The sequence below is a fragment of the Patagioenas fasciata genome, chromosome 13 (genome assembly GCF_037038585.1).
Source record: "Patagioenas fasciata isolate bPatFas1 chromosome 13, bPatFas1.hap1, whole genome shotgun sequence".
NCBI lineage: Eukaryota > Metazoa > Chordata > Aves > Columbiformes > Columbidae > Patagioenas > Patagioenas fasciata.
This window is the reverse complement of record NC_092532.1, coordinates 9245522-9268310: the sequence shown is the minus strand read 5'-3', so window position 1 is coordinate 9268310 and position 22789 is coordinate 9245522. Positions and strand designations below refer to the sequence as shown.

General features: G+C 58.7%; 1 protein-coding gene across 2 annotated transcripts; it reads left to right on the top strand.

Moving 5' to 3' along the window:
• The first annotated feature begins 460 nt into the window (after positions 1-460).
• On the top strand, positions 461-21339 carry TANGO6 (transport and golgi organization 6 homolog). 2 transcript variants are annotated; one of them, XR_011741329.1, is made up of 17 exons: positions 461-1210; positions 1460-1576; positions 2719-2863; positions 3647-3771; positions 4262-4424; positions 5035-5117; positions 7802-7914; positions 9637-9813; positions 10924-11050; positions 11588-11767; positions 14086-14220; positions 15152-15640; positions 15818-15875; positions 17271-17423; positions 19124-19225; positions 20213-20326; positions 20979-21117. XR_011741329.1 is itself a non-coding variant. In XM_065848601.2 (17 exons), exons 1-17 carry the CDS (start codon positions 476-478, stop codon positions 21153-21155), a joined length of 3243 nt encoding a protein of 1080 aa, XP_065704673.1. In that variant the 5' UTR covers positions 461-475; the 3' UTR covers positions 21156-21339. The 2 variants fall into 2 exon arrangements, 1 of the variants encoding a protein (XP_065704673.1); XM_065848601.2 differs by having other exon boundaries at positions 19124-19275; positions 20979-21339.
• The last annotated feature ends 1450 nt before the right edge of the window (positions 21340-22789 follow it).

Genomic DNA, 22789 nt, shown 5'->3' with positions numbered 1-22789 from the left:
TGTTCTGAGCCCCCGTGAGGGACACGGGACAACCAGGGGCTGCAGGTTGTTGTCACACACACGGGGCTCAGGACCTGGCACAGGGTTTGCACCACCGGCCTCACAGCCCTGGGCAGGAGGGATGATAAAGTCTGTGCTTTGCAACTGCTGCTTTCTCTCTGGGAGCTGCGAACTGTCCTGGGCCGGGGGCGAGTGCTGGTGTAGGAGCGCTCCCGAAACGCGACTGCCCAAGGCGGGTGCTGTTCACACCGCGAAGAGCAGGACCAGCGGGACAGCTGTAGGCTCCCTGTTGGGAAGAACACGAGCCCCGAGCTGCCGTGACGGACCTGCAGCACCAGTACGGCCGGCGGCCCGATCACCGCTCCGGTCGGCCGCAACATGGCGGCGACCGGCGGTGTCACTCCTGCCCCGTGCCCGACCTCCCCAAGATGGCGGCAGCGAGCCGCGCAACGCCCGCTCAGCCGCCCTTCCCAAGATGGCGATAAGTGACGCACCGCCCACTCAGGACGGCCCCAAGATGGCGGGCGGCGCGGAGCCCGAGCCGGGCCGCGAGCTGGGCCGAGTGGTGGAGGCGCTGGAGCTGTTCCTGCGGCCGCCCAGCGGGCCCGGGGAGCGGGATGGCGAAGCCGGGCCTGGCATGGAGAGCGCTCTACGACTGGAGACGCTGCGCAGCAACGCGGCGGAGCTGGAGGAGCGGCTGCGACGGGCGCCGGGTTGGGCGGCGCTGCGCGGCCTGCGCGATGCTGTGCTGGCCCGGGCCCCCGCGCTGGCTGCCGGGGCGGCGGGGCAGGCGGACCCGGTCTGGACCACAGCCTGCCAGCTGCTGGCGCTGCTGTTGTGCCTGAAGGAGCGGCTGGCCGCGCTCGCCGCCGCCCCCGCCGCCCGCGGGGCCGGGTCTGGGGCCGCGCCGCCGCCCAGCGCCGACACGCTGAGCGTGGCGCAGGGCCGGGCGGTGGGGCGGGCGCTGCGGGCCGCCGTGGGGCTGGGGCTGCTGCCCTACCTGCCGCCGGGCGTGGGGCAGCGCCCGGGGTCGCCCGCGCCTCCCCCGGGGCCGCCCGCCGCCCGCGGGGCCCGGCTCCATGCCGCTGCTGCCGCCCTGACCGAGCTGGCCCAGCACCCCGCGCTGGGCGGGCCCCTCCTCGCCCGCCACCTCGGCCTCCTGCTCGCCGGGCTCTGCGTGCTGGGCCACGGCCCCCCTGCACTTTGTGAGGTTCGTGCCCCCCGGTGCCAGCATCAGCCCCCGGCCCTGCCACAAATGTGCTGGTCACCAGCCTCACCACAGCCTCTCGCCACCCTCCATGGCTGAGCCCACGGGCTCCTGCTCACGGAGCGGTGGCAGTTCCCAAACCCTGCACGTAAATCTCTGTGTGAGAGAAGGGACCGCAGCCTGGCTAGGGGCTGGAGGGGCACTGGCACCCGGCCGAGCCATCCTCACCACCCGAGGGTTGTTTTTCCACAGGGTGTTTCAGAAGCAGAGCGAGTGCGGTGCCAGGAAACCCTGCGGCACGTCCTGGACCGTGTGTACCCACCGCTGGCGGTGCGGGAGCTGCTGATGCTGCAGGGCCGGCACAAGCAGGTACCCGGCGCAGGGCACTCAGGTGCTGCCGCCCTCAGGGCTGGGCTGCATGTTCCCACGCTCCTGAGGGTGCATTTGCTGCTCTCCTGGAAACGTTCTTATGTGTTAAAACCCAGTTTGATGCAGCACCCCAACACCAAGCGCTGTGTGAGCACATGGGTGAAGCTGCTGGGTGTGCATCGCTTGTGCAGCAGCAGCAACCCTGCCGTACAGGGTGTGTGAGCTTGGGGACTCATCACAGCACGTGCCGTCTTGGCAGCTAAATCTGCTGCGCCCGGCCAAGCAAAGCATCTCCTGTTCCAGAACATGCCCCTTTCCACTCCAGGGCACGAAGAGGTGCTGCCTCGGCACCGGCTGCTGATCATGGCTGTTTCACAGGCCGCCTGCTGGCACTGAGGAGGATATGAGAAATCTCCTTAGCACAATGTGTGTAGAATCCCCGGGGAAGGGACCACATCCCACCTCCAAGCGAGTGCTGTGGGTGGGTGTGTGCCCACCTACCGTGTCACTGTTCAGGGTCAGGACACTATGATCTGCTGGTGTGTACACAGGGTAGTGCAGGGCCGTGCTCTGACTGGGATCACATGTGATTCCCCAGCAAGCAGAGGCTGCTGTTCCGGATGCTGTGGCTGTTGCACAGAAAAGCAGGGGCTCTTAGTTAAATGAAAGCTGAGCTGATTTCCCCCACCCTTGCCCCTCCATTCCAGCTCTCGCTTTTTGGTTCTGCAGCCCCCGGAGCTGGGTGTGCTGTCCTGAGGCAATTGATTTGCTCACCGGACTCTGTGCCAGGTCCTGGCAGGGGTCACTGGTGCAGACCCCTTACCTGCATGGAGCCCAAACTGTCTCCTGAGCCCCCTGTGCACCATTTTGGTAATGAGGCAAAGCTGCTGCCTGGCCCTGAGGGACTTTAATTAGTGGAGGGAAGCTCTGCATGAGGGGATGCTCGGGGGAAGGCTAGCCTTGCTCATTAAGCCCTAATTTGCTTTGTACCACTGGCTGAAGAAGTGATTTATTTAAAGGTTTCGTTGTTGTGTGCTCCTGTTAAAGTCCTGCAGAGCAGGGTGTGGGCGGTTTGCTGTCAGGAGGGTTTGCACAGGACTGTGCAGATGTGCTCCTTAGCTTGTTCCTTTGTTTCCTTTCAGAGTCCTCCCGCTCCTGGGGAAGGGACAAAGCTGGCACGGGCCCCGGCGTGGCTGCGGCGGCTCTGCGGGCAGCTGCTCTCCGAGAGGCTCCTGCGGCCCAGCGGGGTCCAGGCCGTGGTTCGGGGCGTCATGGAGGGAACGGGTGGTGAGTGGGTGTTCTGACGCTGCTCCTGGCTTCCTGGCCGGCCGATTTAAAGAGCCTGTGGTGATGTGTCTGGGATGTTTCATCCCAGGAGAGGCTCGGGAGAAACAGTGCCCCCAGAGCCTGGAAATGGGAAACAGATTTTGTCAGGCCAGGCTGGCTCCATGACACACAGATTTTTGTCTCTGTGCTCATCCCCCAAACTGAACACCTTTCCACTGTACAAGCTGTAAGTTCAGTGTACAGCGTCATGTTTGAAGTCCAGACTGAAAGCCCCTGAGCTAGTTTAATCTGTTTGTGCCTCTGTGGAGCTGCACGTCCTGTGTCCACGAGGGGGTCAGTTCCGAGGAGCCACACTGGAGCGGGGGCTGTGGGCTGTGCAGGTGCCGTCAGACCCATTCAGCCCCAGGGCTCAGCAGCCTTGCTCCCCTGCCCTCCATTTCCTGCCAGGGAGGGAAATAGTTGCTCTTTAAAAGCTGAAGTCCATTATTTTTCATGCAAAAGCCTCCTCTGGCCAATACCAACCTGATGACACCACCCAAGCATGACCTCCCTCCCTCTGCCTCTTGGCTCATACACTTGTAGAGGCTGTTTTCTAGTATCAAATGTCTCAGACAACAAATTTTCCCATTTTGTCTTTAAATACAGTTATGTCCTGAAAGATGCTTGCTCTAAAGAGAGTAACAGAAGGTAGAAATCCAATTTTTGGCCAGAAACATCAGGCTTCAGCCAAAACTGGCCTTGCTGTTGTGCTGAGCTGATCCGGGCTCTCTGCTGCTGTGACAGGTGGTGCTGGCGCTGAAGCTGCAGCCGTGGACTGGAGAAAATGCGATGTGGTTGCGAAGATCCTGGCTGCCTGTCCACAGCAGTGCCTGTCCCTTGAGGAGTACTACAGGCTGGTGTGTCCCCAGGTGGGTCCCGTGCTCCCCGCAGCACGTCAGGGAATTTGGAACCAGCTTCTGGCTTGGGGAGCATCGGTACTGTCGCTTCTGCTTGAGCGTGGCCTCCTTGAGCCAGGATGACATGTTTTTTAATGCTACTCTGGCAGTGGGACACGTTTCCACCCTACTCTTGAATTTTCCGTATTTGATTGAAATGCTGGAAAGTGTTGCCTGGTCGCACAAGCTGTGCAGTACAAGGAGCTCTCTGCCGCTGAGCTCTTGCTTCCAGCCTTTGGAGATGGGAGTGGTGCAGGCTTTTGGTTTGAGCCCAGAAATGTATCCTACATTCATGTGTGTGGAGGAGAGCAGCTTTTTCGTATGTGGAATATTGTGCCAAAATGTCCTGCAAAGTAGAAGGCAAGAGGCTGCTCTGTCTCTACCAATGGCTGCGAGTAGATGGCCTGCCCCCCTTCCAAGGGGCTGCTGATCTTTGTTCCTTTTTCCTGGATTTTTCCCCCAGATTCTGGACCTGCTGCACATCCAGGACAAGCTGACAGCGCGGCAGTTCCAGCGAGTGGCCACCAGCACGCTGCTCACCATGGCGAGAGAGCACCCTCAGCTGGCGGAGAGGCACCTGCTGCGGCCACTCCTGGCGCCACTACTGCGCTGTGCGGGGACAGCAGGTATGGCTGGGCTCAGGTGTGCGGGTTCAGCAGGTGTGGCTGGGCTCAGGTGTGTGGGACAGCAGGTACCCCAAGCTCCTGGTCTGAGAAGGGGCTGGTTTCTCTTCTTGCTGATCTCTGTCTTTCCATCAGGATTTTCCCGGGCTGGTGGCTGGGCTGTGGAGCGTGCCAGCCCAGCGCTGTCAGTTGTGAACACGTCTGCATGCACCGTATTTATTAGCGCTTGGGTCAAATTACTGTAGTGTAACAGCCAAGTAGTGGGGCTTCTGCCATTTGATTTTTGGGAAACTCTCCCAGTCTGACAGTCTCGTTTTGGGCTTCCAGGCGGAAGCCATCGGTTCCCCATACTGACCGAGCAGCTCTCTGGGGAATAATCCAGCCAGAAGTTGTGGTCTGCTTTGATTTGCCTGTAACCTTGTGGGGTTTATGACACCACAGTGACATTTAGCACTGCTAATGAGGGCTCATCGTTCCCATGCAGTGCTGATGGAGGGCAGGAAGGCAAGAGACCCATCAAAGTTCTTTCTGGCACTGTGTACTATGGAGCTGTTTTTCTGCTGTAGACCCGTCGGCGTGTGGGGGTGCTGATATTTGTGCCCTTTGTTTTCAGAGCTGTCAGTGGAAGATTTACCAGCAGGGACCGTGCTGGTGACAGAGGCCGAGCTCGGCACATGTGTGGAAGATGTGCTCAAGGTATTGTCTGATTTAGACATGAGGGTAGGCAAGGGAACTATGAATGAACTAGTTTGGGACTTCCTGAGCAGTTCAGTGTGTGTGTTGGACCGTGACACAGACCAGCGTCTCCTGCAGTCACGATGCTGCGGTGAGACTGAGAGCTGCACAGAATAACCTTGTATGCAGTGCTGCGCTGGTGGGACTGCAGCTTTATGCTGATTACCAGAGGCACTGCCGGAATCCTTTCAGGAATTCTCACCCCAAAACATTCTGTGAGATGGCAGTGAGCTCTTGCTTCTGTTTTTTTCCAGTGTCTCTTTGGTGTGTCAGAGCAGGAAGGGTCTGAGCAGTGCCCTGTCAGCCAGCAGTCTCCATGGTGCTCTCATATCCTCTTTTTCCGTGAGCTGCAGCAAGACTTGGAGCATTGCTAAATTGTGCAGCTTCGACAGGACTGTTGTGTCTGGGTGAACTGTCAGAGCAACTGGGGAAGGGAGGGTGGGCAGTGCCTCAGCTGTAGGGAGGACACTGTTGGTGGCTGTGTTCTCCTGTCAGGTGTCCCAGGAATATTTGGGACACTGCAGCTAGCTCCCGTGGGGTGTCCCCAGCTGTTCATCTTCCCCTGCTGATATCAGTCGGGGGCTCAAGGCATCACAATCTGTCTAGTCCCATTAGGCACATGAGGTATGTTGATAAGTAAGGAAAAACCAGCAGCCTGTTTTGCAGAGATCACTCTGAACTGAACCCCATGACACGTGGGCTTCTGTGTGCATGAAGTTAATTTTAAGGCTGTGGGTGGATAATCCTTCAGCTGGTCAGGGTGCAGGACGGTGCCTGGAGGTGGTGGTGGGACCCAGAACTGGTCAGTGTGACCGGTGACCAAAGCAAGAAGGGCTGCTGGGGTGCAGGAGAGTTTGCTGAAAGGCAGGAGAGATGGGAAAGGTTCAGGAAAATGGAAGGAAACTCGGGCCTCTTTGGATAAATGCCCTGGCTTTGCCAATAACAGACCATCTTCTGTGATAGAGGAGATGTCCTGTGGGCAGGGGGGGTGCAGGTTTAGCACTTTCTGTGCAGCCCCATCGCACAGGGGTTCCCTCGCAGCGACATGCACGTGTTCAGCAGCACAGACCTTGGCTCTGGCGTTCAGGGGAGAGGAGGGATCACTGGTTTTGGGTAGTTCTGTGCAAGCAGCTCTTCTGAAAACTCCCCTCACAGCTCCTTTCACCCACCGTTCCCACCAGTATCACCAGTGCCATGCTGCCAGCTCCGCTGCCTGCCCAGACAGCTGCCCAGCTCTTAGCTGCACGTTCCAGCCCAGAAGGACATCTCCAGCCCAGGAATTCCATTTTCAGAAGCCGGTGACTTGCTTACTGGCATACCCGTAGGCAAGCTAAGCTCTTAAGTGCTGGGATTGTAGTATTTTGTGTTGGAATGAGCTGTTGTAACCAGCTGGCAGGCAGAGACTGGTCTGTAGGGCTGCTCTGTGGTTCACAGTGCAGTGCTGGGGGGTTCGGGGCGGATCCCTTCTTAACGGTGTAATTCTGGAGGCCTGGGAGCAGCCAGATTACTGATGGGTTTCTTGCCTGGCAAGTGTCATTTGATGCCGAGCAGGAAACCGTCCTTGGGGCTTCATCAGGGAGGCTTTGTGTACAAAAGGTTCTGGTTAGGAAGAATGGCTCCACAGGGATTAGCACAGGAAAAAAGGTCTGTTTGCATCAATACAGCAGGGCAGAATGTTATCAGGAGAATCTCCCTCCTACCTGGGTTGTCACACTGCCTGCAGCAGGTGAGAAAAGCTCCTTGGTCTGTCCCCAGGACACTTCCAGCCATGGTGCATCTGGGAGGTGTAGGGTGAAGGGACAAGGGACGGCATCTTTGGAGCAGATGCTGCTGGAAATCCCTTGGAGAAATTGTGAAAAGACTTTATTACCCCCTTTTATTTAAAAAATTAAAAAAAAAAAAAGTTGCGAGGTGAGATGGAGCCTGCTCAAGTGAGGACCTGGGCACAACAACCCCGAGTAAACCCTGAGACCAGCTGGGCGAGGCTTGCTGTTAAACCATTCTCAAAACCAAGTTTTCCCAACGTTATGGCTTTGACTCACCTGGCTTGTAGTTTTGGACAATTCAATTCAAAGGATTGAAAAGGAAACACGGTGTTATAAAGCTCTCTGAGTGTTTGTCAGCGAGGTGGGACCCATCTGCGCTGAGCTTGTTGTAGTGGTTTGTGTGGGGAGGGCAGGGACAGTGATTTGGGAGGGTGGGATGGAGGAGAGGAGCATGGACCCACAGCCTCCTTGGAGCCCCCACAACCCATCAACCCCACTGTCCTGTGTGGGACTTATCTCTGTGTTTGAGATTTGGTTCTAGGTGCGGTATTTCCATAAAGATTTCCTGGTTCAGAGGCGCCTGTTGCACCTCTCTGTAACACAAGCCCTCACCCCTGAGCAGCAGAGTTCCCAAATCGCCAACTGTGCTGTTCCTGTTCCTTGGAGCCAAACTGCAGTTAAGCAAATGTTTGGAGAAAGATGCTGCTGAAGGCTGGTTTTAATACAGGACAAGGCATAATCAGGGAAAACAGGCTCCAGACTGAAGGAACAGAGGCTGCAAACCCTCTGCAAGCTGCGCTGCACAGAGATGTGGTTTCTGTCCTTCCCTCAGCTCCACGCAGGTGTTTGACTCTCCTCCCCATGCTCTTCTCTCTGTAGGTGTATGTGGTTGGGAATGACAGCTCGAGCCTGCTGCTGGGATCCTTACAGTCAGTCCTGGGAGTGGTTTTTTCCCTCTATTCTTTCGCCAAGCAGAATGTGTCATACTTACGGTAAGGAAGGATTGTGCACGACTTCTTCTGGGGTTTCATCCTCCCCGCTCTGCCCTCTGCCACAGGATGTGCTCTCCATGGGCATGTACAGAAGCTGAGACCAGTTTTCTCACCCTGGAGAGCTCTTGTTCAAAGCAGGCAGTAACCGCAGGCACAGGCACAGTGCGTGACCTTCCTGGCAGGCCTATGCCTGGGGAAGCAGTTTTCGCAGTAGTTTTTGGCTTCCCTGAAGCCAAAATGTTGGGTGCAGAGGCAGATGTGACTCGTGGGCACCTTGGGAGCACAGGTTAACTCTTGGTCCCCACCAAGGAGTGGGAGCTGTGGTTGTGGGTGGAAACAGTGATGCTGGGACCTGGCTGGGTGTTGGAACGATCTGTGTATCTAGGATTTAGATTTTAAAAAATGGATAAAACAGCTTGACTGCTGGCTTTTGGAAATACCAGAGCATTCTTCTTGCTCCCCCGTGACTGATGTACCATGGTGAGCACCACGTGTGTCACTCAGAGTGACAGGGACAGTGGTGACCAGGTGCTGGCTGTCTCCTTTCTCCCCTCTCCCTTCTCCCCTCTCTCCTCTTTCTCTGCTCCCAGGCATTCCCTGGGCTGCACTGGGTTTGGGCCAACCTAGTAAATACACTCCTGGTGGGTTTACACTTTGGTGACTCTGGCATGTGGGTGCTGGCGGCTTTCCCTGAAAGGTCTGTGCAGACACGGCCTCTGCTGCTATTAAAGACGTCATTAATCACTTCAAAGAGCAGAGAGCACTGTGGCAAGTTCATCAAACAAGCCAAGTTAATGCTGCTGCTGCATGAACAGCGCTGCTGCTCGCCTCTTTCTTTGCAGAGGAATTTGGCAGGGGTAGCTAGAACTGCAGCTGCCTGGAAGTGTTCAGATTTTCAGACCCCTGGCACAGCGCTGCTGCTGCTGCACCTCATTAACCTGCATCTTTCCCTGGCAGGAGTTTCCATGCCATCTTCCAGGGCTCCCCCTCTCCTTCCTCCTCCTCCCTGGCCCAGCTGACAGCTCTGTGCTTTGTCATGTTGGCCCGAAGTGCCGGGCAGTGCGTGCAGAGCCTGTCCGTGTACAGACACGCTGTTCTGACAGCACTCCCCTTCTCACCAGCCTGAAATCCTGAAGGACCCAGATCCTTCCATCTGGGAATGCCGGAAGGACAGGATGTGCTGCTGGTCCCATTGTAAAATGACAGAAATGCTGGAGCTGTCATAGAATCTCAGGATGGCTTGGGTTGAAGGGACCTCTGAAACTCATCCAATGCCACCTCTGCCATGAGCAGGGACATCTTCACCAGCTCAGGTTGCTCAGAGCCCCATCCAGCCTGACCTGGGATGTCTCCAGGGATGGTTCATCCACCACCTCTCTGGAAACCTGGGCCAGGCTCTCACCATCCTCAGGGGCAACGATTTCTTCCTCGTGTCCAGCCTGAATTTCTCTCCTTTACTTTAAAACCATCACCCCTTGTCCTGTCGCAACAGACCCTGCTGTCCCCATCTTTCTTATGGGCCCCTTTTAAGTCTGGAAAGGCCACAATAAGGTCTCCCCGGAGCTTCTCTTCTCCAGCTGAACACCCCAACTCTCCCAGTCTCTCTCTTGGCCCAAGGAGCATCCGTGTTCACTCCAGATCCCTCCTGTCTTTCCCGTGGTCCCGCTGGGGTGTGGGGGGGCTGCAGCGGGCACAGCAATGTCATCACCGTGTCCTCTCCAGCACCCCGTGCCAGGAGATCCTGCTGTGGTTCCTGGAGAAGTCGGAGCGGGAGGCGTCGCTGGCCGTGCTGGAAGGCTTCGCCGGGCTGAGCAGCAGCGTGTGCGCCCTGCACCCGCAGTGCCGGTTCCGCGCGGGGAGCGAGGGCGGTGCTGCCATTGTGGTGGAGGAGCCCATCAGGTGGGTGCTGCTGGGCAGTGCTGGGTGTGGGGGTGTCCCCAGGCATCATCCAGCACACGGGGGTTTTCACGGAATGCCTGGCAGAGAGAGCATTGGTGAGCATGGGCTGCGGGTGCTGTCCCACCACGGTCTCGTCCCCCCAGGTAGTTGTCTGTCTGTGCCGAGCTCGGGCAGGAGACGCTTCCACACAGCTCCAGTTCCCTGTACATGGTGCAGAGGTCTGACTTTCACTCCTGAGAAGCAGCACGCTCTGAGCATTAGCCTCTGCTCTGTGTGCTTGTCCCAGGTCCCGTCTATGTGGTGTTTGGGAAAGGGACATACTCCTTCATCTTCTGTGCTTCAGCCTGTCCCGTGGTTGATTGTGGCTGCATGGAGTGAGCGGGATCCCTCAGGCACAGGTGGCACTGTCACAGCGAGGCCTCACGGCGATGCCAGCGACCGAGCTCCCTTCCTGCTCTCACAGATGGTCTCTACAAGCAGTGGCAGAGCTTGGCCCTGTGGGGAATAAAAGGCAGCCATTAGCCTCCAGCCGCACAAACGGACCTATTCCACAGCCTGACTTTGGTTTAATGAGGAGCGGCTGTTAATTGGAGCCCAAGGCAGTGCCCAGGAGCTGTGTGTCCCCACAACAACCCTCCTACAAACATGCTCGTTTTTGTTTCATTTCAATCTGTTCCTGAGCTGAATTAGAAGGAGGTCTGCCCTGAGATCTGCACAGGTTAAACTAGGTGTGCTTTAAAATTAACACTTAACGGCTGTGGCTCTGCGCTTGTCTGTCCTGCTCCTCTGGCTGTGACCACTGAATGAATTAGCCAGTGCTGATCCCATTAGAACAGCTGGATTAAACCTGTGTTTTGCACTCATGGCTTCTATTAATGTTATTCCTTTAATGAATGCAGGTTAATCAATAAACTGAGTGCATGGTCACGTAGACTAAACGAAAGGAGCATTAGTTTGCCTCCGCTGCCTCCAGGCTCCCTCTTTCTGGTAGCACTGTGGAGGGAGGTTTTCACGAGAAGGCAGAAGCAGGATCTCACCTCGCCAGGAGTGGCTTAGAGCAGGCCCTGGGGTGTCTGAGTACGTTGTTGGTGACACGGTGACCTGTTTCAGTGATGAAGATGAGGCCCTGTACCAGAAGGTTTCCTCGGAGCAGTGCCATGTGGAAAACTTGGTGGAGCTTGTGTCTCACTGCCAGAAGAGCGGGCTGGCTGGGGACTTCTTCATCTGCTGCCTGAAGGTGAGGGCAGGCACATCTCTGGTTGGGCACATATTGCGGTTAGGGTTGGAAGGGACCTTTCCAAGCCCCTGCCATGAGCGGGGCTGTCTTCACACAGGTCAGGTTGCTCAGAGCCCCGTCCAGCTGAGGGACCTGGGGGGTTCAGCCTGGAGAACAGGAGCTGAGGGGAGACCTTCTGATCTCTGAACTGCCTGAAAGGAGGTTGGAGCCAGGGGTGATCAGGCTCTGCTCCCAAGGAACAAGCGTCAAGACCAGAGGAAATGGCCTCAAGTTGCGCCAGGGGAGGCTGAGGTTGGATCTTGGGAACCATTTCTTCCTGGAAAGGGCTGTCGGGCATTGAAACAGGCTGCACAGGGCAGTGGTGGAGTCACCATCCCTGGAGGGGCTGAACAGGCTGGAGATGAGGTTCTCAGGGACATGGGGTAGTGCCGGGGTTGGGTTATGGTTGGACTCAATGATCTTGAGGGTCTCTTTCAACCGCAATGACTCTATGATTCTATGTAACCGTGGCCTCTCCCTGCGCTTCCTTCCCGGCAGGCGCTGACTCGTGTGGCTGTGGAGGACGAGGCGGGTTTGAGCTCAGCTGCGGTGCCTGGGGGGAGTTTGCTGGAGCTGGAGCAGCTCCGCGCTGCACAGGGCAGGAACCTGCTGGTCCTGCAGCTTGTGGCCACGCTGTGCGAGAGCGTCTCAGACACTGTGTTCACAAATATTGCTCAGGTTGGTGATGGGGGATCAGCAGCCAGAGTGCGACGAAAACTGAGCTCTGGGCTGTAGGGAAATGGTGGCTGAGAAACAGCTGGAGAAAGCTGGAGCATCGCCAGGAAAAGTGGTTTATTGATTTGGTCACAAGTGTCTCGGTGCCAGCAGGAGGGACAGAGTCAGCTACAGGGACGGGAGGGAGCATCCTAGGGACATCTTCACATTTCTGTCCATGGTTTTGTGTTAAAAGCCAAGAGACTGGTCAGGGTGTTAATCTCAACTCTGACTTGCCAGCTTCTCATCTTTATCTCAAGCAAAATTTAATCCCAGGTTTAAAGACATCCATACCTGACAGACCTCTCCAGCCAGCACTTGCTGCCTGTCCGTGGTGTCAGTACCTGGTTTTTCTGATACGTCTCAGCAACTGCCTCCAGGACCTGTGTTAGCCGAGCTGCCAGCCAGACAAACAGCCCTGCTGTGTCCTGCAGGCCCCTTGTCCCCAAATAGGCAGTTTGTGGCTTTTCCCTTTTTTTGCTGCTGGACACCCTCACCAGGTGATGTGTGCAGTCACTGGGGTTGTGTAACTGCTGATACGGCTGGCACTTGTGAATGGGCAGCTGCAAAATTTATTAAATGTTGTAATTGGAAAGGCCAGCTGGGGCTCCCTGAACCTGATACCAAATAGGGTTGTTAAAATACAGGATCTCTGCCCACCTGAGCCCATGCTGCCGTGGCGCTCAGCTGTCCCACACCATGCTGACTGCTGGGCGCCGCGGTGTCCCCCAGCCGGTCCGTGGTGTGACTTCCTCATCCTAGTTGTGTTTTTACCTCTGTGACCTGGTTGTGCCAGTTAACCATGACTGGCTCGAGCAGAGGCGGTTGCTGCTCACACAGGTTTCCTCAATTTTCTCTTGGGGACAAAGGAGTCATTCGCTCTGCAGTGACAGGGGGGATGCAGCCGCTGTCCCCACAGCAGCTTCGTCCTCACCCACCTGCGCGGAACCGGCCCTGCGCCCTGCGTCAGAAATTCAGGTGGGAAACGGGGAAGGATTTTGCCAGGTCTGGGTCCAGCTGTGAGCCCGGGCTAAAAAGCAACAGCCACCAAAAAAGAAACGCAGACAAAAAAGCCATTGTGCCTCCTCCTGGGCTGGGTTTTGGGGAGCGCTCCTGCGCTGGGCTGGCAGCAACGGAGCCACGTTGGAGCAGGTTCTGCAGCACAGGGCTCCCCCAGGGATGTTTTCTTGCTCTGGGCACTCTGGAGCGTGGATTTGTGCATAACGGGGTTAGAGCAAGCAGGATCACTCTCCAAAACCAGACCCTGGGGGTGGCAGCAGCTGTGGACCCCTCAATTGCACAATGGATTTCATTTACCTTTTCCACCCCTTGCCAGCTGAGTTTCATGAGAATTACTTGGTTCTCCTCCCGCGTGGGACAGAAATATGCTCCAGTGTTTTATTTTTCAGGCATTTTTTTCCCTTCTAGATTAGGATGTTTTTTCTTTCCTTCTTGATTAGGGTGGTTTTTTAGCTTTGTGTTTTTCCTCAGTCACTATCTACTGGTAGATTATTTATGCATGGTGTACCTATTTTTTTTGCATTAAATAGAATTTCAACCTGTTCAGCTTGCATTTCACTGTTTTGTGAGAGCAGATGTTCTGACACTTGTTTTTACCCCCTCTTCTTGCTGTTTGACGGCATTTCATTTCTGGACTAACCGGCCCAGGTGGTCCCGAAGCCTTTTTCGCAGTCCCCCAGCTGCAGCAGGGATGTGCCTAATGAAGCTGGCAGCAATCAGCTCCTCTGCTGATGAGGAAATGCTTTGCACCCAGTGCCCATGCCCTAGAGGCTGGAAATGTGGAGTTTCATGCAACAGTACCTTGTTGCCCTTGTGCTTTCTTTTCCGACATAGGAACAAAATAGTTCCTCTTATTTTGCAGCGTGCTGGTTACGTAGGAGCAACCCTGATCCAGCACCTTCCCAGCTGGCAAAGGCACGGGAGAAAATAAACTCCCTAATTTCAAGCTCTGTTAGAAGCCTGAGAATCCCAGGGTTTGGTGCCAAGTGTCGAGGAGGCTGATGCCTGGCAGGGTCGTTATGGGCTTGAGGGGAAAAAACAAGTATTGTGAGAAAATCACAAAATAAGTGACATGCATCAATGGGAGCTTGTCCAGGTCGAGGGGTGACCACAGGGAAACAGGAAGAATTTGTGCTGAAGAAAGGCTTTTGGACTGGAAAAATTCAAATAGCTGCAAAGCCAGGGAGAGCTAAAGGCAGCGGCTGTCTCCAGGGACCCCCCAACGTCCCCCTGCTAACCGCTGTCCCCCGCTGTCCCCGCAGGTGCAGGAGTTCGTGGGGGCCGTGCTGCAGCGCGCCTGTGCCAGCCCGGCGCGGGGCCCTAGCGCAGCGGCGGAGGCGCAGACCCTGGCCATGGCCATGGGGCTGGTGGCCGCCATGCTTGGTGGGGCCATGCAGGTGAGGGGGGACACATGGGGGTGCAGGGAGGGGGGACCAGCACAGTCCTGGTGCTCCGGGCTCTGGTGCTTCCCTGGGTTGGGTCCCCCTTTAACCCCAGAGAATTTCCTCAGAGCAGTGCCAGGACGCTGGCTGAGGGTTCCTGGCAGGGCACCCCTGAGAGCCCATTTATTTAATTTATAATCCCAAAATCCACTGCTGAGAAGGCACTGACAGAGCAGCACAATCACATAGAGCATCTTTAAATGCCAGTAGTCCATCCTCTGCATCCCAACTCCATCTCTGGATCGCGGTAAACTTCACGGTGTTTCAAGAACCTGACCATTCTTGAAAATCCTCTATATAAATGGTACCTTGCTCCATTACCCTGTCACACAGCAAGTGATCCCATGTGTGTTAGGGCTCTGCAATCATGCCAGTTCACATCATGGAGCTACTGGGGTTGCTTCATCCCCAGACTTGCCCAAAGGAAAATCCAACTCTTAGTGGAAAAAGATAATTTATTGTGTCTTATTGCTAAATTCCTAACATTGGGAAAAGAACATTATTCAGTTGGAGAAAAAATAAAACCAGAGTTTCACAGCTCAGACAGGCCCCCTCCCAGGCAAGCTCCAGTGTTAGTGGGAGCAGCTTATCTTGGCAAATTGAACACACAAGGTTTTGGAGGCAGCTCCAATGCTGTTCAGGTTTCAGTGGCCAAGGGTTTTTTTACACAATCACCCAAAACCTCCCCTGAAATCTCCCCTAAAGCATCACTCTTCAGATCTTACGGTCCCAATTTTGTTGCAGCAGTTAAACCCAGACTGGAGCAGGTGCTTCTCCCCATTGGGCGCTGCAGCCTGGAAGCAGGTTGCAACTGCCTTGCCAGGAGCACCCTGGGGAGTGAACCCCCATTGCAGTTGTGCCAGCACTGCTTCTCTTCCCCCCACAGCTGCAATCCGGCGACTTTGCAGTGCTGCAGCGGCTGGTGCCACTGCTGGAGGAGCTGTCCCGCACCTACCCCGAGCCCCTCACCCAGGAGCTGGCCGCTGACCTGCGCATCGCGATCTGCACCCGCGGTGCCTGCTCCCCTGCCACAGTGGGTGCCGCTGCCGACAGTGTGCTGGGGAAGAAGCCAGGGATGGGAGCGCAGACCCCTGCCGGTGTCCCCGGCAGAGCCCCGAGCCTGGGGGATGGCCACAGCGGCCCCTCGGCTCCTGGGAAGAGCAGCGACAAGCAGAACATGAGCCGGGAGCCCAGCACCACGAGTCCTGCTCCAGCCCCATGTGCCACCAGCCTGGCCCCAGGGGGGCTGCAGGAGCTGCTGGTATCAGCGTACGACCCACAGCCCCCTGGCCGGGCGGCTGCCCTGCGCCATCTCGCCAGCCTGATCACGCAGAGGGATCCAGAGGCGCTTCAGCTGCAGGAGAAACTGCTCCAGGTACCAGCTCCCACCATGGTCCCGTTCTGCACCAGTGCTGCGGCTGAGCGTCTGTTAGGCTGGGCTGGGGACAGTCTGTGTTATCAGAGCCCCCGACCTCGCTGGCACTGGAGCAGGGCTGCCTGTGTGCTGCCGCCTGGCACGGGGCCAGGGCTGACAGTGTTCCCCTCCTTGCAGGTGTTCCTGGAGAACCTGCAGCACGAGGACGCCTTCGTCTACCTGTCGGCCATCCAAGGTGAGTGATACCTGGCCAGGGCAAACGCTGGTGCTTCTCAGGAGAGGGTTTTGTGCCGGGGGGGTTTGGGCAGTGAGGGCAGAGAGCAGCAGAGCTGTGTCCAGGCTGGGGGTGGGTGTCCTGTGTGGTGGCTTTGCTGGCAGGTCATGAGGTGCCATTCCCATGACCCAAAGCGATGCTGGTGCTGCCGGGAGCCATGGCTGCCATTGGGTCAGTAACCGTCAGCGGGAAAAGGAGTTTATCGATGTGCTTCCCTCTGCCTGTATGGTCTTGAGTGGGACGGGTTTGTCCTTGCCCCGCAGGTGAGACACAAATGCTTCAACCATCCCCGGGTGATTAATACACCCGCTGCAGCTGCCTCCGTGTTTCGCAGCCCGACTGCGGGTGTGATTAACCCTGACGCGGTTCCTTGTGGTGGTGACTCACCTGGCCCGTGCTGCGCTGGCAGTGGCACTGCGGTGTGCTATGTGCGGTGCCAGTGGCACTGCCAGGCGGGCTTCCCGCCGCAGCAGCCGTGCTAGGGCTGGGACCGGAGCCGGCTGTCACGGCACCATGGGGGATCACTGAGCTGGGCTCTGGTGCGGTGATGCCAGAGGAGAGGTCGCTGCCCCGCTGGATGTGCCTGGGTTTGCAGAGGGTAACCCATGCCAGGCATCCTCTGATAACTGGGGAATGAGGTTGGAGGTGAAGGCAGCAGCTCCTGGAGGGCAGGGGAGCCGGGGCTCAGCCTGACTCAGCGCCAGGCACTGCCGGGGCAGCCGCTGCCGCTCGCTCTTTCCCAGAGAGCAGCTGCTGTTCCATATCAGAGAGGTGCCAACCACCTGGGAAGACCAGCACTCACTCCCAGCCCGCATTTCTAAAGGGCTGGTGGAGCCCCACGGCACAGCCCGGCACGTGTCCCGTGCCAGGGCCTGAGCCCTGCCTGTCCCCGAGGAGACATGGTGAGCTCAGGGTACGCTTGGGCTCTGGCTCCCAGCCTGGGCTGGGCAAAGCCAGGGGATTTCTGGAGCTCTGGCAAGGACGAGGATGCCCCAGTGGTGTGTGCCCGGTGGCAGGGAGCTAGGGGCTGTGCCCGAGCATCGCTGGTGGTACTGACTGCCCTGACACTGGGCCAGCCCACAGGCGAGCCCAGTAGCGTTTGATGCCCAGTGTGCCGAGTCAGCACTCCCTCGAGGAACATTAACCAGCAGCAATTAGTGGGCACCTGCTGCCAGCTGCTAAGTTATTTATTTCTCAGCTTGGCACCCAACCGGACCTGGTGCTGTGGCTCCGTGTGCAGGGGTTGCACCATGGGCCCGAGGTGCTGCAGGGGTCCTGTGGGTGACGACTGCACTGGGGTGACAGGTGCCATCCTTGTGTCTGTCCCTGACCCGCTCTCTCCCTCGCTCTCCCCAGGTGTGTCCTTGCTCTCCAGCGAGTACCCAGAGCGGATCCTGCCCATCCTGCTGACACAGTACGGCGTCCCAGCGCAGGGTACCGAGGACACTACAGCCACTGTCACCCGGATGAAGCTGGGCGAGGTGCTGATGCGTGTCACCCGGGCACTGGGTGAGTCCGCAACCATGGCCGTGGCAGTGCTGGCGATACCGGCAGCCATGGCACCGCTCGCCCCCTTGCTGCTTTCTACCACGTCGCCAGGTCTGGGAGGTGATATTATTGGGGGCTCTTGATGTCTGGAGGCAAGAACCAGCTCTCAGGACCGCACCGTGGGTGCTGACAGCTGAAGGTGGCTGGCCAGGGGTTGCTGGTGGGTGGGAGTGGGACAGTGGGTCCTGCCAGCAGCCCACCGATCCTTGGCTGCAGTGCTGGGCTCAGAGGCTGCCGGGAAGCACCCAGACATGGAGAGCTGAGGGGTAGAAGCTGAACGAGGCCTTTCCAGCAGCCACCGTTGGGACACGAGTCAAATGCCTGTCTGATTCCCCAGTAGAGAAGAGGCCAGTGGGAGCAGCCTGGGCGGGGGCTGGTTCCTGGTCACTGTCCAGGCGCTTTGTTCCCCATGTTGGCCAAGGCGAAGCCAACTTCCCTGGCTGCTGGGCCTGCCGGAGCAGGGCACAGCCACTGCAGCTCCATCCCCAAGCTCTACCGGCATCCTGCCGGGGCCAGTGCTCCCCAGACCAGGCTGTGCCACAGCCCTGCCCTGCTGCTGGGATGGAGATGGGGCATCCTACAGGCCACAGCCCCATCACCTCCCCACAGAGCCCATGTGAGCAGCGGTGGAGCCTCATGGTCTCTGCAGCCCCCAGGTGATGTCCGTGTGTCCAGCCCTCACCATGCCCAGCTCTGCAGCCGGGTTTCCCTGGCAGTTGCCGGCGGCACAGCTGGCAGCAGGACGGCCGACACGGCCTCCACCACAGCTCTCCCCCACGCCGCGGTGCCTCTGCCCGCGGGCAGCAGCTCCGGCACGTCCTGGCTCGCCTACATATTTATAGAACAGATCGCATGAAGTTGTTTTTGTTGCAAAGTTTCAGGATTCGAGAGCGAGGGTTTATCTGGTGCTCCTAGAAACACTCTGCACTGTGCAGCAGCACTGCTGCCTTTCAGAGCCCTCCTGCCCTGTCCGCATCCCTGTCCGCAGTCCTGCCTGCCATCCCACTGGAGCGGCTTTTTTCCCATTTTGCAGCAGCACCCATTGCCCAGCAATGAGCTGGCGTGGGCAGCGCGGTGGCATGTGCGTGGCAGCCCTGTCCTGAGCTGCTCCCCCAGCTGCAGCGCCGCGCGGGGCTCTCGTGGACCCTGCACACACCCAACTCGCTTCCGCTGCAAACCCGTTAACTGCTTGGACTGCGCCTCCTGCGCTGGGCGATCCTGCATGCCAGTCACAGCCTCTGCGCACCGGCCTCTAATTAGGCGGCTCACACCTCCCCACGCTAATTGGGTGGGGGTTTGTGTGGCTGAATTAGGTGAGAACTTGGGCTTCGCACATTGTTTCTGTGCAGGATCTCTGGCCACTCTTGAGCGGAGCCGATGCGGGGGGGGGGGGGCAGGGTGGGGCCACCGAGTGGTCCCAGACAAAGGTCTTTGCCGGGAGGGTGTGCTGAAGGGGTTTGCCAGCGCCCCAGGGGCTGCACCACAGTGTCCGCCCTGGTGTCACAGCGGGTCCCATGCTGGGCACAAGCCACACTCCAGATATTGCACCAAGCTGTTGGCTGGTGCTGTGGTCTAGCTGCTCCTGCTGGAGGGGGGGCTCGGGCAGGATGGGGCTGGGGTTGTCCCTTGCCCGTGACGTGCCGCTCTGCTCTCTCCCGCAGGAGACATGGTGTTCCGGCACCGGGAGCCGCTGGTCCAGGCCTTCCTGCGCGGTGCGCGGGCCCCTGAGGGTGCACTGCGGGCCAGCAGCCTCTCCAACCTGGGTGAGCTTTGCCAGCACCTGGGTTTCCAGCTGGGCCCCATCGTCCAGGAGGTACTGCTCGGTCCCTGCGGGGGCACGGAACGATTGCTCCTTAATGAAGGGCGGTTTGTTAGTGGATGGCAGGGTTGCTGAGGGCTCGCTGCTGGAGATACAGCAGCGGGGGGTTTCCATAAAGGACGTGGGGGATATTTACTGAAATCAGAGAGTATAAAAGTTGTTGGACCTGAAGCAAACTCAGGAGATTCTCACCCTGATTTTTAGGGCTGAAAGTTGTCTCTTGTGCAGAGAAGCGAGAGCCCCAGGCCAGGCGGTGCAATGGCTCTGCAGGAGGAGACCTGGGGGCACAGTTAGCACCTGCCTGGGGCACCTCCTCCTGCTTAATGAGTTAATGAGACCTCGTTAACCATTCCTATTATCACCAGGCAGCTGATATCTGGGGGTGCCCGGGGCTGCTGGAGTTCTGGTCCTGGCTTCTGGGGCTCTTCTCCCTGGAGGGTGGGGTGTCTCACTGGGAGCCACTGGTGTCATAGTCCGGCAGCCCTGGAGCTGGTGGGTCTGTGTCCCCCCTGCAGCTGGAGCTTTGCCCTCTGTATCTCCCGGCGCAGGAGGGAGGGCAGGAGACGTTGGGGATGTGGCACTTGTGTTTCTCCACGGGTCCCCACTCGGCACCAGTGGGTACCAGCAGCATTTGGCATGATGCCAACACACCACACACAGCTATTTCAGGCAGGCGCTGGCTCTGCTAATTCTCCCGGCTGTCACTGCCAGGGGTCGAATTAGCTTCCTTCAATGCTGCCTGCTTTTTATAAAGCGTTCCAAAGTGTCTGCGTGTCGCTCAGCCCCTGTGAGAGGGAGGGCTGCTCCGTGACCCACAGAAAGCCACAACTGCCCCAGGTGGGCTGTGGGGGTCCTGTCCTCATCTTTCCACTGTGGACAGCTGCTCTGGGGGATTCCCTCGTGCCCTCTGCTGACAACGCCGTCCCTGCAGGTCACCTCCTGCCTGACAGCCATAGCCAAGATGGATCCTGAGGCTGAGGTGCGAAGAGCCGCCGTGCACGTGGTGGTGCTGCTGCTGCGGGGGCTCAGCGACAAGGCCACCGAGGTGGGTCCTGTCCCCAGGGCTGGGACAGCCTCTGCCAGGCTCCCGGGTGTACCCGGGCAAGGCACGGTGTTCTCAGGGACAGCCCCAGGGGCTCCTTCCCAGGCAGCTTCCAGGGAATGTTGATGGGATCAGGATCTCCGGCTTGTGCCGCCCCCACCCCGGGGCCCTGCCAGCGGCTAAAGGGACTTTGCAGGGACATCCCCTTATGCTGCTTGGCCATGCCAGGGCAGTGCCAGCTCCTGGGAGCCGTGGGAGGTGTCACTCATTTGCCTTGGAAATGCCCATTTTTTCCGTGGGCTGTGGCCTCCCTGCCCACTTCCCAGGAACGAGCGTGTTGGGACTCAGCTCCTGGGGAGGAAAGGGCTGATCCCCGTGGGAATCCACGCAGCTGGGATCCCAGTTGCCACTCATGCCCCTGTGCTGGGGGGACACCGCTGTGCTGCTGGTGCATGGAGAAGCTGAGTCACAGGAGGGCCAGGGCTCGTGCCGGGGGCAGCGCAGTGGTGGTGGTGCCGCCATGTCCTGGCACTGGCAGCATCAGTGAAAGAGGCAGCACCGAATCTGACGGGGCACGCCGGGGGCTGTGTTTTGTGTTGTTGCGGGGGAGGGCGAGATGCCAGCAGGTGCTGACGGTTTGGCCCACTCTGCCCAGGTGCTGCGGGACGTCCTGCGGGACCTGTACCGCCTGCTGAAGCACGTGGTGACGACGGAACCCGATGGTGCAACGGTGCTGCATGCCCAGCTGGCGCTGGAGGAGCTGGACACAGTGATGAGGAGGGTCCTGTTCCCCCCCCAGACACTGGAGAAGAAGATCGTGGTGCTGCCATAGCAGGTGCCAGGACTGCAGAAATGAACTCTTCCTGCTCCCGCATCGGGGCTAAGCGTCTTCCTGAGGGGACGGGTTCACTGTGTCCCCAGGACGCCACCGGTGGGTGCCAGTGGGGAGGAAGCCACAGCCTGGAGAGGGTGGGATCGCTGGGTCGAGGTGGGAGATTAAACGGAGACTTGCTCAGTCCTGTGCCTGTGATGTCTCATGGAGCTGCATGAAGCTCCTGGGTGCCATCCTGGCCATGTCCCATCATGCAGCTGTGTCATGCTTGCCGTCCCCTTTTTGGGGTGGTGGCAGCAGCGGAGGCCCCAGCGAGTGGGGCTCTGCTGTCTGCATCCCCAGCGCAGGCAGCTGTGCACCTTGGGGTCTGGCAGCAGCCATTGCTGTCCCCTGGCCCTGCCTGGGCACTGTGCTCATACTGAGGGACTGCTGGGGCACGCTGGGACTGCCAGTCTGGCATCTTGCGCGCTCAAACACTTGCTGGTGGGTGCCCATGGAGGCACCATCTCTGGGTGAGGGATGGGGACTATCCCTGGAGGCTGGAACTCTCACCCCTCTGCCTCTGGCCAGGGCAGCCCCATGGGTGCTGCAGCACCATGAGCCCCGCTCCTGCTCCGGGAGCTGCCGTGCACACACTGGGTGGGGGAACCAACGCTGGGACAGGGTGCTGAGGGGTCACACCAGAGCCCCCTTGCTGGGCAGACCCACTGTACAGAGCCCCGGGTACTGGATGATGTGAGGAGCCCAGCACACCCTTTCCTACCAGGCTGGGGGTGCCTGGATGTGTCTCCATGCCCAGCAGAGCCACTTGCACCGGGCCCACACCTCACTGTGCTGTGCCATACTGTGCTGTGCTGCTGTGCTGGGTGTGCTGGGGCAGCAGGAGCACGTTGTCCTCGCAGGAGAGCAGCAGCGGCCGAGCGCTCCTCCCTGCTCCTGCTGCCGCCAGCCCACGCCAGTGCCACGGGCACGTGCTAGGGTGCTGCTGTACCAGCAGTGCCTCCTCAGGGCCTGCTGTGAGTGGCAGACGACCATTCTTGAATGAAAAGTCTCTTTTGATGCCGCTGGCCAGGCACCAGCCATCCCTCTTGCCATGGGGAGCAAGGAGGTGGCCGTCCTGGAGGAGGGAGGTTGGTTTCCACCTTGGGCAGCGCTCCCGTGGCTGGCAGCAAGGCCAGGCACACCGAGAGGTTAAGGGGCCATGGGGCAGCCCTGGGGTTGGGTCACTGCTGGGGGACACTGGCGAGGGCTGTGGAGTGGGGACACGCTGCCCCTGTCCCCCTCATTCCCACAGACGGGTCCCTGCAGCCACAGGTGCACTGCAGCAGCAGCACCGGCACAACCACGCCAGGTCTTACCTCACCATGCCAGGTTTCGCAGCTCCACACCCCACCACTGCCACGTGGGAGACCTGCCAGTGGTGCCGAGGGTCCTGGTGTCCCTGTCCCATGCGCGCCATCCACGGGCTCACAAGTTTCTGAGCACCGTCTCTGGGTGCAATTGCAGCACCTGTGGTGGGGAGTTGCCAGCGGCGTCACCGCAGTGCTGGGGGATCAGCTGGGCTGACCTACCTGGCCGGGGGTTCCTGCTGAAGAGATCCCCCCTCCCCAGCTCCTGGAACTGGGGAGTCCAGG